Below are 13,915 nucleotides of genomic sequence, written 5' to 3' on the forward strand. Positions count from 1 at the left end.
CGGAGGTGTACCAGTAGCAAGTCACTAATGTGCAGAAGTGTGTGTTTGCTGGAGTTTGATTTGTTATATTGCTAGGCTCATTTAAAGTCTCACAATATTCGAATGTGGAATTTAATATACCAGTAGCGGCATCTGATTGCTTTTTTATCTGTTATTGTTTTACATGCCTGAAACCCTAAACAGACATTCATGAGGTCTAGAAATGAATATGGGAGATCTGAGTTTGACTTCTGGTTCTGTTACTTAATATTAGTGTGTGCCCTTTCTGAGAATCAGTTTCATCATCTATAAAATGTGAATGATTACTTTTCCTTCAGGACTATTTACATGATTAAACAGACTACATGTAAGTGAAAGCCCTAAACAATGCTTGACACGTTAATCAGTATAATCAGTATTCATTATTTAAATGAGTAAAGAGGGAAGTGAATTTGAGCAACAAAATAAAAATCAATAGTATTGGGTTATAACCCATAAAACAAAATAAACATTCATGAGTCCATACTGATGTAAACAAACAAATGAACAAATAAATGAATGAAGGAAAGAGGCAGCTCTTTCTTACAGAAGAATTCCAATTAATAAATGTTGAAGCAGTGAGAGAAATAGAAAAATCACAATAGCTATAACAGTTTCAGGCAAGAACAATCAATGTTGCTAAAGATGATAGGCAAAGTATGAGGAAAGATAGGATATTCGTGCAGCTCAAGGTATTTCCTCCAAGACTGACAGGGAAAAATAGCAGAGTTACAGTGGAGAAAATCAGCAGACACCACCAAAACCAGGTGATCAAGGTCGACATCACAGGTAATAAGGCACATCAACATCATGTATCCTCTGCTACGATGCATTAAATAGGACGTATCACTTCTGGGATATTCCAGCCAACAAATGCAGAATCTCAGTCAAATCATGAGCAAACAATTGGCGAACTCAGATTGAAGGACATTCTACAAAATACCTGATTGGTACTCTTCAAATGTGTCAAGGTCATGAAACGAAGGAAAGACTGAGGAACAGTCACTGATTTGAGGAATCTAAGGAGATCTGACAACTACATGCAATGTGGGATCCTTAATTGAATCCTGGAATAGAAAAGGGACATCAGTGGAAACACTGGTGAAATCTGAATAAAGTCTGTAGTCTAGTTAATTATACTGTACCAACAATGATTTCTTAGTTTTGATAATGGTACCATGGTACCATTGGGAGAAGCTAGGGCAAGGGGATATGGGAATTTTCTATACTATTTTTGTAACTTTTCTGTAAGTTTGAAATCATTCCAAAATAACAAGTTAAAAAATAAATGAGTAAGACGGTTGTAGTTATGTTGTTGGCTTTTATATGTTTACAAAGTGCCACACATGCTGGCAGCTCTTTCTTCCACTACCACTGCCACCCTTCACGCTGGGACGACGCTTCACAGTTTACAAATCTGTTCCGCATGTACCATTACATGGAACCCTCAACAATCCTGCGAGATAGCATTCCCATTTTGCAGCTGATGAAAATGAGGCTCGGAAAGGGAAGCAGCTTGCCTCAGGTCGCCTAGCTGCTCCTTCTCCCACATAGTCAGATCTAGGCCAGTCGGTGAAAGAAAAACAAGCCGGTCATACTTTATTATAAAGGAAGCTGGCAAAGAATCGATTCATTGCGGTGAAAGAATCTCCATCAAACATTACCAGCGACCCATCTGGTGATGCAGCTAACATCATAAAACAATAGCTGATATTTACTGGGTGCTTGCAGTGTGCCAGAGCCATTAAACGAGATGCAAACTCCACCACGAAAACCGGAATTTTCGTTAGGACCCGCACTTAGAAGAGGCCTAGCTTCAAAGATTCCGACTTGCACAGACTGAGGACTCCCATTTCCAGAAGTTCAAAAACCTCCTTTCTTATCTAAATGAGAGAGGAAAAAAGGTTAAGATCAAGAAAAAATGGTCTTGGTGAATAAATTCAACCATCTAGACTCCCTGGTATTTATGCAGCTGTTATGACAGAATCAGGGATGGCAAAATTCTAACCCATATAAATTTTATTTTATTATTAGTTTCAAGTATACACTACATTGGTTAGAATCCTAACCCACATTTTATTCAGAGCGGAAATATTTACATAAGTAAAAGAAGAGGTATCACATAAAACATCAGCTTCATTAAAGTATCTTTTTGTTTGCACCGCTCAAAATAATATCTCATACAAAAATAATCTTATACAAAGATACCCAAAGTGTGCCAAGATTACACATAATATTTTGATATAGGATAATTACTACTAATAACATCAACATAACAAAAACTATGGATGACAAGGGTGTTTTTGTTTCTATTTCTCATTATTATAATTAGAAAAGTAGTGGTGGACTGCTCAGATTTAACATTATAACTGAAATCATCACATGCCAGACATCATATTCGTTAAACCAATTAAAAAAAAAAAAACATCAGTTCAGGGGACAGTGTGTGTGTGTGTGTGTAGAGAACTGAGACAATTGTCTCTTGAACTGATGTCTGATATAACTCACTAAACAATTATAATCAGGTCTAGTCATTCTGGGGATATGGTTTTATGTGATAAATTAATTCATTCAGCATGTTTGGAGGAGCAATTCCAAGTACTGCAAGCTTTTTTGCTAGTTACTGCCATGATTCATCCCTGCTTGGTGACTGGCAGCCATGTTTATTATTGCACAAATCCTTTTCTCTCCAACTGCTACTTCTAAACAACCAGCTAGAGTGAAAAATCAGCCCCATGGTAACATGGTGGGTGGCAAATAAATTTTACACATTATGATGATAATAGATTACTTTCATAAATATATAATGAGCTAATACTGTGCTCACGAAGGCATTCAATCGGTTTTAATCCACTGAGACATCAAAAATTTTCTCATCACCCAAAAGCAAAATTAAGTAAGTGAGATTTGGGGGATGTGGAGATGCAGGAAATGAGGCAGATTTGTGCCCCCATCTCCAAGTGCACTTATAAGGATGAAGAGCAAAGATGATTGTGTCTTTAAAGCAAGGCACAGGGGAATATGCCAAGTCGTCCAGATCTTCCTGTTTCTCAAAGGTACAGTATAGATAAGGTCCCCATTGGGACAGAGGCCATCAGTCATTTAATGAAGAAACAAAGCTGATAAAACACGTGGAAAGGACAGAGTTATGTGTAAGGGGCAGATGGCCTCTATAATTGTAGTTACTTTAAACTAACTTTCAAAGGCCAGAATGAATGTGCTGGCTCCCCATGTCAAAGACTTTATTATTGTGTTTGAACTCAAGTTCAAATCAAAAAAAAAAAAAAGATTAAAGGCAATTGCAGGTTACAAGGTACCTCGGGAATGTCCATCATTCTCCTCAACTTCTGATCTCTCCAGTTCCAGTCAAAAACCAGAAACTTTAAGGGGTTCAAATTAAGGCCACCTGAAAGAGACAGGGAGAGAGTTGCTGCAGCAAAGACCTCATGACATAAGCCCATTAAAATGACTTTCTCTTCTCCTGGTTGCTTTTTGCCTCATTTGCTGTCCTCTCCCCTCGTAACTAATCTCTGCATGTTAAATGCTGTCCTTGCCCGATGGAAAACAAATGCAGTGCTCTGAAACTAGCTCTCCTTATAATCTTATCATTGATTCTGAGGGAAGCAGAGAAATCGCTTGCTAAGCTTGTCACATGCTCAAGTGCTGGCAAAGAACTAATCCCAAGCCTCCGTTTCATGAAACCCCAGAGAGTGGAGTTTCATTCCTGACAGGGGTTTGATAAGATCCCTGCAGTCTGGGGAAGGGGCCCTTCAGAGGACTTGAGTCCAATGGAGTCTGCATGACTGAGGAGGTAAGTGGGCAGAAGGATGAGGATAGGGTTGGGAGGTTAATTTTAGGCAGAAAAGGAAGTTAAGATTAAATGGGCTCTATTTTAAGTCAGCTATCCTTTGAGGAAACTGGCGAACCACTGAAGACTCCATTCCCACTGTTTTCCTGCCTATCTAGAGACAGTAATGGAATGTGGGGCTCGAGAGGATCTCAGGGATTGTCTGTTCCTCAGAGGTCTCTGAGTTGGGCAAAGTTAGTTCTTCTCCCTCCCCATGTTCTTCCCACTGCCCCAAGCTGTTACACGTTTCACATGGAAACAAAACTAAAGCCTTCCTTTACACAACTGTAGACTTTCCTTCAACGTTTCTCTGTATTTCAATAACTTCTTCTCTGCCCAAAAGACTTTTTCATGCTTATCATAATTACAGTGCCTCTTATTTAAAACTATCTCTGAAAAATTAAAAATGATAAAGGAAGAAAGAAAATGGGCTGACAGTCTTCTCTTAAAAATAACTTATGGCTGGTATGGAAGAAACAGATACAGCCTCTCTGGAAAATAATTTGGCATTATATAATATGAGCTTTAAATGCTTAATATTTGATAAAATAATTTTCCTTATATAACATATCCTAATAAAAACATCAGAAATTTAAATATTTACTTACAAAGATGATCACCGCAGTATTATTTATAATAGCGAAAATAAGAAATAACCCAAACATCCTACCATAATAAATTCGTTAAAAAAACAATATAACTTGAGGTTAATATACAACATATATAAAGAACTCATACAGCTCAATAGCAAAAATCTGATTTAAAAATAGGCAGAGGAACTTAATCTACATTTTTCCAAAGAAGAAATCCAAATGGACAACAGTTACATGAAAAGATGCTAATTATGAGGGAGACATCACAAATTATGAGGGAAATGCAAATCAAAACCATAATGAGATATCACCTGATACCTTTTAAAATGGCTATTATCAAAAAGACAAGAGATAACAAGTGTTGGCAAGAATGTGGAGAAAAGGGAACTCTTATGCACTGTTGAGTGAAAATGTAAATTGGTGCAGCCGCAATGGTAAACAGTATGGCGGTTCCTCAAAAAATTAAAAATAGAACTACCATATGACCCAACAATCCCATTTCTGGGTATATATCCAAAGGAAATGAAATGATTATCTTGAAAATATATCAGCACCCCCTTGTTCGTTGCAGCATTATTTAGCCAAGACATGAAAACAATTTAACTGTTCATTAATGAATGAATGGTTAAAGAAAATGTGACATACATATACAGTAGAATATTATTCAGCTATTAAAAAATGGGCAGAGGACCTGAATTGGCTTTTCTCTAAAGAGGACATAGAGACGGCCAATAGAGATATGAAAAGATGCTCAATGTTGCTAATCATCAGAAAAATGTAAATTAAAACCACAACAAGATATCATGTCAAATCTGTCAGAATAGCTATCATCAATGATTCAGGCAATAGCAAGTGTTGGTGAGGATGTGGAGAAAAGGGTACCCCTGTGCTCTGTTGGTGGGATTGCAAATTGGTGCAGTCAGTATAAAAAACAGTATGGATGGAGGTTTCTCCAAATATTAAAAATAGAACTACTATATGATGCAACAGTTCTATTTCTGGGTATTTATCTGAAGTAAATCAAAACAGTAATTTGAAAAGACATATGCACCCCTATGTTCACTGTAGCCTAGACATAGACAATTGGATAAAGGAGACTTGGTACATATATATAATGGAATATTACTCAGCCATAAAAAAGAATGAAACATTACCATTCCGGACAACACGAATGGACCCAGAGAATATTATGCTAGTGAAATAAGTGAGACAGAGAAAGACAAATGCCATATGGTTTCACTTATGTGTGGGATCTAAAGAACAAAATAAATGAAGAAACAAAACGGAAACAGGCTCATAAATACAGAGAACAAATGGTTGCCAGATGGAAGGGGGGTTGGGGAACAGGGTGAAAAGGATGAAGGGATTAAGAAGTACAAATTAGTAGTTACAAAATAGTCATGGGGATGTAAAGTACAACATAGGGAATACAGTCAATAATATTGTAATAAGTATGTATAGTGCTAGGTGGGTACTAGACTAATTGAGGGGACTACTTCATAAATTGTATACATGTCTAACCACTATGCTGTATATCTGAAACTAATATAATATTGAATATCAACTCTAACTAAAAAATAAAAAAATAAAAAATAAATAAAATGAATAGAAGACTGTAAGAAAATAGTTAATATTAACTTACAAGATAATATTTTAAAGTAAATTATTTTCTTTTCTGTACCTTTTTGCATTTTTCAAAGGCTCTTACAGTCGGAAAATTCCCTTCATTATTAAATTAAAACAATACAATTCTGTCTATAATTGTACAGATCCCAATCTCATGGGATATCATTCAACATCTGGAAACTCTCCTTAATAGACCATATATATATATTTATAAATAAAATGAGTTATGCATCATTTGTCTCACTTTGTTAGATTTTCAGTTTCTAGTATGCTGGAATTGTTCTCTTTGAACCCTTTGTATGTAGCCTAACACCTGTGGTTAGTGAATATTTAACCATTCATCCAATCACAATCAAAAGTAAAAGTTATTTTCATTAGTGTTGTAAAAATTCAACAGCTCCTTAAATAATTTTCCCATTCCGTAAATGAGACAAGCTTTCACACAGAGTTTTCATAAATCTGTAGAAATCTAATTTCAACAATCTGTACTGCTTCATTTCTCCCCTCTCCCTTTATCTCTGTATTGCATGGGGGGTCTGGTCACACAGAAAAAAACATCTGTATTCCAGGAAAGGGAAAAGTGAATCTTTGGCTAAGAGGTGTGGGAGAGGCAGAGCCTAATCCTGGCCTCTCCTGTTGCCCAGCCAATCTCTCCCAACTTTGCATCTCACAGATGGACTATGAGCACTTCTCATCTGTTCCTTCACTTTCATCATCCTACTATGTTCTCAAGAGGAAAATCCAAAATTCTCAGCTTACTGTTCAAGGTCTCCCTCCATAATCTTTCTTTCCAACTGAATCACTAGCTATTACAGCCCACGAAGTCTCCAACTAAGGAAGGTGGTCTCTTTAAAAAAATAATAACTACTATTTGTTGAGTTCTTAAGGTGTGACACTTACTGTGCTGAGCTCTTTACTGGTATTTAATTTTCATAACAATCCTTTGAGAAAGGTACTATTTACTATCTCTGTCATTCAAATAAAGAAACAGGTTTAGAAAGGTTAAGTAACTTGCCCACGTCACAGAGCTGGTATGGGAAGTTGCTGGACCTAGGATTTGAATCTGGAGGTCTGAGTCCATAATAGAAGCTCTTAACTTCAATGTGGTATTGTCTACTTTTTGCCTCCTCCAGATATTCCACATGTATCTGCCTGCCCTCCTCTGATTCAGCTGTAGTCCCATTCCTGAATGCTTTTCTTACATCTCCATACTTCGAAGATCCTATTTTAATCCTCCCCATACTTCAAAGATCAGTTAAAGACTCCTCTGAAAAGCCTTTCCTGCAGATTTAGCCAAATCGCTCTCTCCATTGCAACTCCTCCAGGATGGCGAAATACTCACTGGGCCCTTGGCACCTACTGCCTCATGTCATCAATCTCATTCCATTCGCATATCTCTTCAAATGGACCAGGAACTCCCTGAGTGGGAAAGGCTCAGGAACCAGGAAAGCCTAGACTAAGAGACCTTGGAGGGCCATTTAACCCTTGTTAACTTTAGTTTCTGTCATAAGACATAAGAATGCCAGCCTGCAAGGATGATACGTACTAAATGAGATATGTAAGTGTGTCTAGCACAGCGCTAAGTACAAATAGAAACTCAAAAAATATGTTTCCTTTCCTCATCTGGGGCCTTCAAGTTTATTACTTGTAATTTGCACAGAACTCTGTATGTAGTGGGTTCATGTAACCCTGGAAGCCTTTCATCTGGAGAGAAACACTAGTATTTTTAGTTTCGTTCACTTCCTGGCAAATGACCATCTCTATACTGAGTTACTATACTGATGAATATATTACTTTCAGATATATAAAAAATACAGGAATCGCTTTAAGCAGTTATAAAACAATGTTCTATTATTTCTTTAATTCAATAATAGAACATTATTGAATTCGAAAATGAGCATCGACAAGAAATCTTTATTCTGTCTGGCAGGTAGAACAGGTAAGATCATCTGCAGGCTAGCAGGTTTCTAGGCTACTAACTGCCTTTGAGAAAGTCAACAAACTATAAAACCCACCAGTGGATATTTTCTGAAATACTTTCTGGGTAAAGCACTAAAAAAGAAATGCATTTGGGAGAAATATTCCAGAATACTAGTATTTCATACACAGAAACTATGTTTTTGCTTCAACATGTTTTATATACCAGCTGTCAAGTGGAATGGGAGTCTTGAGGAACCAAACTCAATTAAGTGAGAAGCAAATACTCAACATATCTAGCTCTACAAACTCCAGAGAGTGTAAACTGATGGAATTAATTGTGGATCTACTAACATGCTTAAAGCGATTGAAATATGAATGTATTTAGGTGGGCACATGGACTGAGTTTTGCCACAGTGCTTATCATTTCCTATTTCATTATACTTGCTGGCTGACTTCAGAGGATAAAGGCTGAGTTTCCTACTCCTGAATTAACACAGAGGTCTGGTTTCACTACATCACACATGTGGTTTCCCAAACTCACACGGTGGGTAAGGCAAACTCCCAGCTCTGAGTGGCAGTATCACTGGCTCTTTTCATACCTTGTTTAACAAGTTCTTTAATCCTCCCTGGAGTTCCTACACCCAGGTGCACCACACGCTTCTCCAGCAACTTTACCTGCTCCTGCACCTATTTCATAATGGAAGAGAATAAAGAAAAGTGTGATATTGAGATTAATAAGAAATATATATTTGGCCATTCAGATGAGCAAAATATACTTCTCATACATATGTGGCCTTCACCCACAGTTCCTGACTCACAGCTCCCAAGGCCCTCAGAATCTCTTAAGTGTTGAGAGTGATACAGGTGTGTTTTGTTATGTAAATGAGATGGGTTTTTGGAAGCACCTGAGGATGGGGACTGGTTGCCAGGAGTATCAACCTTGTGATTAGAGGGTTGGAACTTTCACGCTTGACCTCCAGGGAAAGGAGAGGGGCTGAAGGTTGAATCCATCTCCATTGGCCAATAATTTAATCAATTATGCCTATGTAATGAAGCCTCTATAAAAACCCGAGCAAGGGGTTCAAAGAACTTCTGGGTTGGTGAACACATGGAGTTTGGGGAGAGTGATATGCCTGGAGAGGGCAATGGAAGCTCTTTCCCCATGCATCTCTTCCATCTGACTGTTCCTGAGTCATATCCTTTTATAATGAACCCGCGATCTAGTAAGTAAAATGCTTCTCTGAGTTCTGTGAGCTGCTCTAGTAAATTAACTAAATCTGAGGAGGGGCTTTTGGGAACCTCTGATTTATAGCCAGTTGGTCTTAAGTACAGGTAACAGCCTGGGCTTTGTAACTGGTGGCTGAAGTTAGGGGAGCGGGTATGTGTGCAGTCTTATAGGACTGAACCCTTAACTTGTGGCATCTGATGTTATCTTAGAATAGATAATGTTAGAACTGAGTTGAATTGTAGGACATCAATGTGGTGTCCGGAGCATTGCTTGGATGTGTTGGAAAGCACCCCGTCCCCTGTTGGAGACTGGGTCCAGGAACTCTTTTCAGAGTCATTAGAAAGTGCAGTCATAGGCCAATTTGGAGCACTTTATCTAAAAGTTAATAAAGTTAAAAAACAAATGGGGCTACCCCTGTTTAGGGTCAATTTCAAGGGTGAAGAAGGTTAACATTAAGAGAGAAGAAAACTGGTAAATCTTCAAAGAATCCAGGGGTCACACCTCAGCTTCTGTACAGGAATCTTGGAGCATGGAGGAATAGTGACTGCTGTGGGGAGAGGTGGGTATGCAGAGGCAGGAAATGCAAAGAAAACCTGAATCCTCGTTAAATATGTTAAATAAGGAGGCACACAAGAACACGCTTGCTAAGAAGATAAGAAGAGGCTGAAGGGGAAAAGCTGAGGTCTGGGAGTGGCCCTTAAGGACCATTAACATCCCTCATCAGGAACCACAGGCCTTTTGCTTACCTTGATGTGTTTTGCAAACAATTTCATAACTTTGCTGTCTCCTTTGAATGCTGTCATCGACCTAATGAAAAGGAACAGATTAATGCATAAGAAAACTCACTCATTCTGTGCCATGTTGACTACTTAAGTATTATATCTTGCTTTATTCAAAAGAATATGCGCATTTATATGCATATATATGTGCATATGTATATGTAAATATGCACACACATAACAAATGTTGAGATTTTCAGGTAAGCCCATTTCTGAGATGAAAGTGGGCTGGCCTTTTATTCAGGCTTCTCACTCTCATACACAATATACAAGGTTAGCCTAGGTTTCCTTGATTATTGAAATACGGATCTGCCCTTCACTTGTAATACAGAATTTCTGTATTTCAGGACCCCAACAGAGAATTTATTTTCGAACTCTGCAGTATAGTTCTCACACAAAATTTGGTTGTGAGAACTGTCTCGGAACAGTGGAGCGTCTGTGCTCTATGGCTTCAGCCCACGAGCATCTGTAAAATGTTGTTTGGCTACTGGAGGAGACCTGGGGATTAGCTGATAGGGAGGAGCAAGAAGGTTTAGGTCTTCATCAGAGCAGCCCCCCACTTTTAACTACTTTGCAGAGTGAGCTCTTCTGTAAAATTTTATGTATGGAAATGCTTCAGATATAAATGGGTACAAAATAAACAATCTTTTAGTAGAACTAACATGAAAATACTGCTCGGGAATACTGCTTTGCTTTATATATCATTATTATGTTTTGGGAAATATTATTGATCGGTAGGAATCTATGCATTTGCAAATAGGGAATCATGTTATACAAGATATGTGGCACTAGAGTTTTTAATCATACATAAGCTTTCTCCATGGCAAGGTAAACTTGGAAGACAGTTTAGGGGACATATTTAACATAACTCATGGTTTTCAAGAGAGCAGCTAGAATTATTCATAATTAGACTTTATGAATAGGGCTCGTTGTACCTACCTTTTGCAAATCACCTAACCTTGAAATGGATTATAGTATTACCGGGGACACAGAAAAACACTGAGAATTGGTAAATGAAGTACGACAACATAGTGCTTTTATGCCCCTCAGAAAGGCATTTATGTACAGCAAATGCTCAAATCAATCTGACAACTTGTTTTTAAGAGGCCACCTTGAGGCCAGTCTCTGCCATTAGTCTTTGAATCTGAGTTCTGTGGTGGTAGTTTTTAAAACACTGAAAAGTCACTGTGAACTCCTATGATTTCGGAGTGAGCAAATACAGCTGCCCAGAAGCAGTTGGAGTCTTGAAGATCAATTGTGTTTAGGGCAAAAATAGAGTGAAACCCTCAAGAAGAACAGAATAGATCTTCTAGAGATAAACACATTGCAAGAGTTGAAAATGAAATAGCAAGCTTGGGAAATAGAGTTGACCAAATGGAGGAAAGGATCAGTGATATCGAAGATAGAAAGCTAGAAATGAATCAGAAGGAAGAAGAGAGAAACCGAAGAATAAAAAATAATAAAAAATAACTAGCTGATACCATCAGGAGAGGAAACATAAGAATAATGGGCATTCTCGAAGGCGAGGAAAAGGAGCAGGGACTAGAAAGCATTTTCAGACAAATAGTGGATGAGAAATTCCCAAAGCTAAGGAATGAGCTGGAGCTTGGAATTTAAGAAGTCAACAGAACACTCAATTATCTTGACCCCAAAAGGCCTTCGCCAAGACACATTGTATTAAAGTTATCAAAAATCAATGACAAAGATAGAATTCTCAGGGCACCCAGGAAGAAGAAAATGGTAATTTATATAAGAAAACTCATTAGATTATCCTTGGACTTCTCAGTGCAGACCTTACAAGCCAGAAAGGAATGGCATCAAATATTTAAACTATTAAGTGAAAGGAACTACCAGCCTAGAATAATGTATCCAGCTAAGCTCTCCTTTAGATATGAAGGAGAAATTAAGACCTTTCCAGACATACAAAAACTGAGGATATTCTCCACTATGAAGCTAGCCCTACAGGAAATACTGAAAGGAGTCAGCTCAACTAAAACAAAACAACAACAAAAAATACATAATTAGGAGTAAAGTGACTATCAGGCATATAGAAGCAGAGAAGTGCAACCCTTACTAAAAACAGGGCATTATAAGTTTAAATAATAAGAAGAGAATTGCTACAGCAAGATAGTAATGAACATTCAGCATACATAGGGACAAACTGAGATAACAATGACTGGAAAGAGGAGGATTCAAAGATCCAAATTCACAAATGGGAATGGAGATAAGGCACACGCAGAAGAAAATAGACGACTGTATACATATCACTATCCTTTTCATATTCGTAATGGTAACCACACACCAAAGAGTCAGAACTGAAGTATATAATATAAAACAAAAAGAACTAGAGGCAAAACCCACAAAAACCAACCAAAATAAAAAAACAGAAACACGAGGACAAGGAAGCAATGGAAACACCGAGCTACCAGAAAGATAATGATAAAATGGCTATAAGAAGACCTCATATTTCAATAATCACCCTAAATATAAATGGACTGAACTCACCAATAAAAAGGCACAGAGTTGCAGAATGGATCGAAAAACAAAATCCAACCATATGCTGCCTCCAGGAGACACATCTCAGCTCCAAAGACAAATACAGACTCAGAGTGAAAGGGTGGAAAATAATATTTCAAGCAAATGGCATTCAGAAATAAGCGGGAGTAGCAGTACTAATATCAGATGAAATAGACTTTGAAATAAAAAAGGTAAAGAAAGATACTGAGGGACACTTCATAATGATAAAGGGAATCAGGCACCAAGAAGACATAACACATATTAATATCTATGCTCCCAATCAGGGAGCCTCGAAATATATAAAGCAATTACTAACAGAACTAAAGGGAGAAACAGACCAAAACACTACTGTAGTAGGAAACCTAAATACCCCACTGTCGGATATGGACAGATCATGCAAACAGAAAATCAATAAGGAAATAACATTCTTAAATGACATATTAGACCAACTGGACATAATTGACATTTACAGAGCTTTCCATCCCCAAACAGCTGCTTATACATTCTTCTCTAGTGCACATGGAACATTCTCAAGAATCAACCACATACTGGGACATACAAATAGCCTCAATAAATATAAGAGGGTTGAAATCACACCAACCATATTCTCTGATCATAATGCTTTGAAACTAGAGATCAACTGCAAGCAGAAATCAGGAAGAACTACAAACACATGGAGATTAAACAACATGCTACTGAAGAATAACTGAGTCAGGGAAAAAATAAAAAGAGAGATCAAGAGATACATAGAAACTAATGATAATGATAGTACAACATATCAAAACTTTTGGGACAGAGCAAAAGCGGTCATAAGAGGAAAGTTCATATCGTTACAGGCCTATCTCCAAAAACAAGAACGAGCCCAAATAAACAAGCTAATGCTTCATCTTAAAATGCTAGAAAAAGAAAAACAAATGAGGCCTAAAGTCAGCAGAAAAAAAGAAATAATCAAAATTAGAGCGGAAATAAATGAAATTGAAAAAAAAAATACAACAGAGAGCTGATTCTTTGAGAAGGTTAATAAAATTGACAAACCCTTGGCTAGACTCACTAAAGAAAAAAGAGAAAGGACACAAACAAAATCAGGGATGAAAGAAGGGAAATTACAACTGACATTGCAGAAATACAAGGGATCATACTATGAAAAAGTATATAACACCAAATTTAATGACCTAGAAGAAATGGAACAGTACTTAGAAAAATACAAACTTCCTAGGCTGAATAAAGAAGATCCAAAAAATCTAAACAGACCGATCAGCAGTATGGAAATCGAAACAATCATCAAAAACCTACCAAAAAGTAAGAATCCAGGACCAGATGGCTTCAACAGTGAATTCTACCAATCATTCAAAGATTTAATCCTATTCTCAAACTCTTCCAAAAAATC

General features: G+C 37.4%; 1 protein-coding gene across 3 annotated transcripts in view; it reads right to left on the bottom strand.

Moving 5' to 3' along the window:
- Positions 1-1,325: 1,325 nt before the first annotated feature.
- Positions 1,326-13,915, bottom strand: part of CMSS1 (cms1 ribosomal small subunit homolog (yeast)) — a 343,642-nt gene continuing 331,052 nt past the window's right edge. For 2 of the 3 annotated variants that reach the window (XM_011354498.2, XM_023527531.1), the window contains exons 8-11: positions 9,979-10,039; positions 8,604-8,691; positions 3,336-3,424; positions 1,602-1,901 (exon numbers count right to left, since the gene is read on the bottom strand). In XM_011354498.2, the coding sequence (XP_011352800.1) occupies positions 1,818-1,901; positions 3,336-3,424; positions 8,604-8,691; positions 9,979-10,039 (322 nt within the window). In that variant the 3' untranslated portion in view covers positions 1,602-1,817. Of the gene's footprint in view, positions 1,902-3,335; positions 3,425-8,603; positions 8,692-9,978; positions 10,040-13,915 lie in introns of all 3 variants that reach the window. The other variant, XM_011354490.2, reaches the window with a different exon arrangement.

Source organism: Pteropus vampyrus, unplaced genomic scaffold (genome assembly GCF_000151845.1).
Source record: "Pteropus vampyrus isolate Shadow unplaced genomic scaffold, Pvam_2.0 Scaffold1, whole genome shotgun sequence".
NCBI lineage: Eukaryota > Metazoa > Chordata > Mammalia > Chiroptera > Pteropodidae > Pteropus > Pteropus vampyrus.